The sequence below is a fragment of the Onychostruthus taczanowskii genome, unplaced genomic scaffold (assembly GCF_017590055.1).
Source record: "Onychostruthus taczanowskii isolate IOZ18803 unplaced genomic scaffold, ASM1759005v1 scaffold318, whole genome shotgun sequence".
Lineage (NCBI taxonomy): Eukaryota > Metazoa > Chordata > Aves > Passeriformes > Passeridae > Onychostruthus > Onychostruthus taczanowskii.
The window spans coordinates 81979-86018 of NW_024500550.1; the positions used below are offsets into that span (position 1 = coordinate 81979).

General features: G+C 66.6%; 1 protein-coding gene across 1 annotated transcript in view; it reads left to right on the top strand.

Moving 5' to 3' along the window:
• The window catches only part of LOC121338782 (plasma membrane calcium-transporting ATPase 3-like), an 18621-nt gene that overhangs the window by 13694 nt on the left and 887 nt on the right, over positions 1 to 4040 (top strand). The window contains exons 16-19 of the mRNA XM_041409994.1: positions 226 to 408; positions 2098 to 2185; positions 2261 to 2367; positions 3034 to 3225. Of these exons, the coding sequence (XP_041265928.1) occupies positions 226 to 408; positions 2098 to 2185; positions 2261 to 2367; positions 3034 to 3225 (570 nt within the window). The remainder of the gene's footprint in view (positions 1 to 225; positions 409 to 2097; positions 2186 to 2260; positions 2368 to 3033; positions 3226 to 4040) is intronic.

A 4040-nucleotide genomic window follows, 5' to 3' on the forward strand; every position in this document is an offset into this window, starting at 1 on the left:
TCGGGCACCATGCGAGGGAAATGGGGACATCGTGGGCGTGGGGACATGGTGACGTGGGGATATGGGGGGGCATGGGGACACGGCGGGGGGACACGGGGGGAATGGAGACTTGGGGACATTGGGACAAAGGGGACATGGGGGGAAATGGGGGGACATGACGATGGAGGGACACCGGGGACACACGGGGGACACCGGGGACAGGACGGGGACGGGTGCGTGTGGCAGGTGCCCGAGGCCATCCGGAAGTGCCAGCGCGCGGGGATCACGGTGCGGATGGTGACAGGCGACAACCTGGACACGGCGCGCGCCATCGCGGCCAAGTGCGGCATCCTCCCCGCGGGCGGCGGCGACTGGCTGTGCCTGGAGGGGAAGGACTTCAACCGGGGCATCCGCAACGACCGGGGGGAGGTGGCACTGGGGACACTGGGGCCACTGGGGACCCTGGCTGTGCCTGGAGGGGAAGCACTTCAACCGGCGCATCCGCATCGACCGCGGGGAGGTGGCCCTGGGGACACTGGCTGTGCCTGGAGGGGAAGGACTTCAACCGGCGCATCCGCAACGACCGCGGGGAGGAGGCACTGGGGTCACTGGGACAGGGACTGGGGCCACTGGGGACACTGGGGACTCTGGCTGTGCCTGGAGGGGAAGACCTTCAGCCGGCGCATCCGCAACGCCCGCGGGGAGGTGGCACTGGGGACACTGGGACTGGCACTGGGGACACGGGAAATGGCACTGGGGACACTGGGACTGGCACTGGGGACACGGGAAATGGCACTGGGGACACTGGGACTGGCACTGGGGACACGGGAAATGGCACTGGGGACACTGGGACTGGCACTGGGGACACGGGAAATGGCACTGGGGACACTGGGACTGGCACTGGGGACACGGGAAATGGCACTGGGGACACTGGGACTGGCACTGGGGACACGGGAAATGGCACTGGGGACACTGGGACTGGCACTGGGGACACGGGAAATGGCACTGGGGACACTGGGACTGGCACTGGGGACACGGGAAATGGCACTGGGGACACTGGGACTGGCACTGGGGACACGGGAAATGGCACTGGGGACACTGGGACTGGCACTGGGGACACGGGAAATGGCACTGGGGACACTGGGACTGGCACTGGGGACACGGGAAATGGCACTGGGGACACTGGGACTGGCACTGGGGACACGGGAAATGGCACTGGGGACACTGGGACTGGCACTGGGGACACGGGAAATGGCACTGGGGACACTGGGACTGGCACTGGGGACACGGGAAATGGCACTGGGGACACTGGGACTGGCACTGGGGACACGGGAAATGGCACTGGGGACACTGGGACTGGCACTGGGGACACGGGAAATGGCACTGGGGACACTGGGACTGGCACTGGGGACACGGGAAATGGCACTGGGGACACTGGGACTGGCACTGGGGACACGGGAAATGGCACTGGGGACACTGGGACTGGCACTGGGGACACGGGAAATGGCACTGGGGACACTGGGACTGGCACTGGGGACACGGGAAATGGCACTGGGGACACTGGGACTGGCACTGGGGACACGGGAAATGGCACTGGGGACACTGGGACTGGCACTGGGGACACGGGAAATGGCACTGGGGACACTGGGACTGGCACTGGGGACACGGGAAATGGCACTGGGGACACTGGGACTGGCACTGGGGACACGGGAAATGGCACTGGGGACACTGGGACTGGCACTGGGGACACGGGAAATGGCACTGGGGACACTGGGACTGGCACTGGGGACACGGGAAATGGCACTGGGGACACTGGGACTGGCACTGGGGACACTGGGGGCACTGGGAGGAACAGGGACTGGGAGGCACTGGGGGTCCCTGGGGGGGTCTCTTGGGGGTTCCCCCCCCCCCCCCAGCTGGAGCAGGATCACCTGGCCCAGGTGTGTGGGGATGTGCTGGGGGGGTTCAGGTGACCCTGGGGGGGTTCAGGTGACCGCGGGGGGTCCCGGGGTGTCCCCGGGGGGTCCCCGGGGGGCTCGGAGTGTCCCCAGGGGGGTCCCTGGGGGTCCCGGGGTGTCGGTGTCCCCGGGGGGTCCCTGAGGGTCTCAGCCCCCCCAGGTGGAGCAGGAGCGCCTGGACAAGGTGTGGCCCAAGCTGAGGGTCCTGGCGCGGTCGTCACCCACCGACAAACACACCCTGGTGAAAGGTGCGAATGTGGGGAGGGGTCCCGGGGGTCCCGGGGGGGTCCCGGGGGTCTCACCTGTGCCCCACCTGTCCCCAGGGATCATCGACAGCACCATCGGGGACCAGCGCCAGGTCGTGGCTGTCACCGGCGACGGCACCAACGACGGCCCCGCCCTCAAAAAGGCCGACGTGGGGTTCGCCATGGTAACGCCCCCTCCCCAGACAGCGAGACCCCTCCCCAGACAGAGGGACCCCCTCCCCAGGCAGCGGGACCCCTCCCCAAACAGCGGGACCCCTCCCCAGATAGCGGGACCCCTCCCTGAAATGGGACCCTCGAGACCCCTCCCCATATTGGGACCCCTGAGAACCCTCCCCGGACTGGGATTCCTGGGACCCCCTCCCCAAATCGGGACCCTCCAGACCCCTCCTGAAAATGGGACCCCCAAGACTCGAGACCTCCCTGTCCCAAAGTGGGGACCCCTCCCCATCCCCGTGGTCACCTGGGGGTCACCTTTGTGTCACCTTGGGGATCTACCATGGGGTTCCCCATCCCCGTGGCCACCTTGGTGTCACCTGGATGTCACCTGTGGCCGCCTGTCCGTGTCCCCAAGGGCATCGCGGGCACGGACGTGGCCAAGGAGGCCTCGGACATCCCCTCACCCACCTGGGGGTCACCTTGGTGCCACCTGGGGTCACCTTGGTGTCACCTTGGGGGATCTACCATGGGGTTCCCCATCCCTGTGGCCACCTTGGTGTCACCTGGGGGTCACCTGGGTGTCACCATGGGAATCTACCATGGGGTTTCTCATCTCTATGGTCACCTTTGTGTCACCTTGGTGTCACCTGTGGCCACCTGTCCGTGTCCCCAAGGGCATCGCGGGCACGGACGTGGCCAAGGAGGCCTCGGACATCATCCTGACGGACGACAACTTCAGCAGCATCGTCAAGGCCGTCATGTGGGGCCGCAACGTCTACGACAGCATCTCCAAGTTCCTGCAGTTCCAGCTCACCGTCAACGTGGTGGCCGTCATCGTGGCCTTCACCGGGGCCTGCATCACACAGGTGAGCTCACCTGGCCAGGTGGGACGTGGGGTGGGGTCATCGTGGCCTTCACTGGTACCTGAATCACCCAGGTGAGCTCACCTGGGCGGGTGGGACATGGGGTGGGGTCATCGTGGCCTTCACCTGGGCCTGCATCACACAGGTGAGCTCACCTGGGCGGGTGGGACATGGGGTGGGGTCATCGTGGCTGTCACTGGTACCTGCCTCACACAGGTGGGGTCACCCGGGCAGGTGGGGTCACCTGGGCCTGAGTCACACAGTCCCCCTGGGCCCAGCTGTCCCATCTCTCTGTCCCCACGTGTCCCATTTCTCTGAGCCACCTGAGCTCACCTGAGCCCATCTGTACCCACCTATGCCCACCTGTGCCCATCTGTACCCACTTATGCCCACCTGAGCCCACCTGTACCCACCTGTGCCCCCTGTGCCCACCTGAGCCCACCCGTGCCCACCTGTACCCACCTGTGCCCACCTGAACTCACCTGAGCCCACCTAACCCCATCTGTGCCTACCTGAGCTCACCTACACCCACCTGAGCCCACCTATGCCCACCTGTACCCATCGGTGCCCACCTGAGCCCACCTGAGCTCACCTGATCCCACCTAACCCCACCTGTGCCCACCTGAGCTCACCTACACCCACCTGAGCCCCCCTGTGCCCACCTGTGCCCACCTGAGCTCACCTGTGCCCACCCGAGCCCACCTGTGCCCACCTGTGCCCCCTTGTGCCCACCTGCACCCACCTGTGCCCACCTGTGCCCCCTTGTGCCCACCTGCACCCACCCGTGCCCCCTGTGCCCACCCGTGCCCACCTAGCTG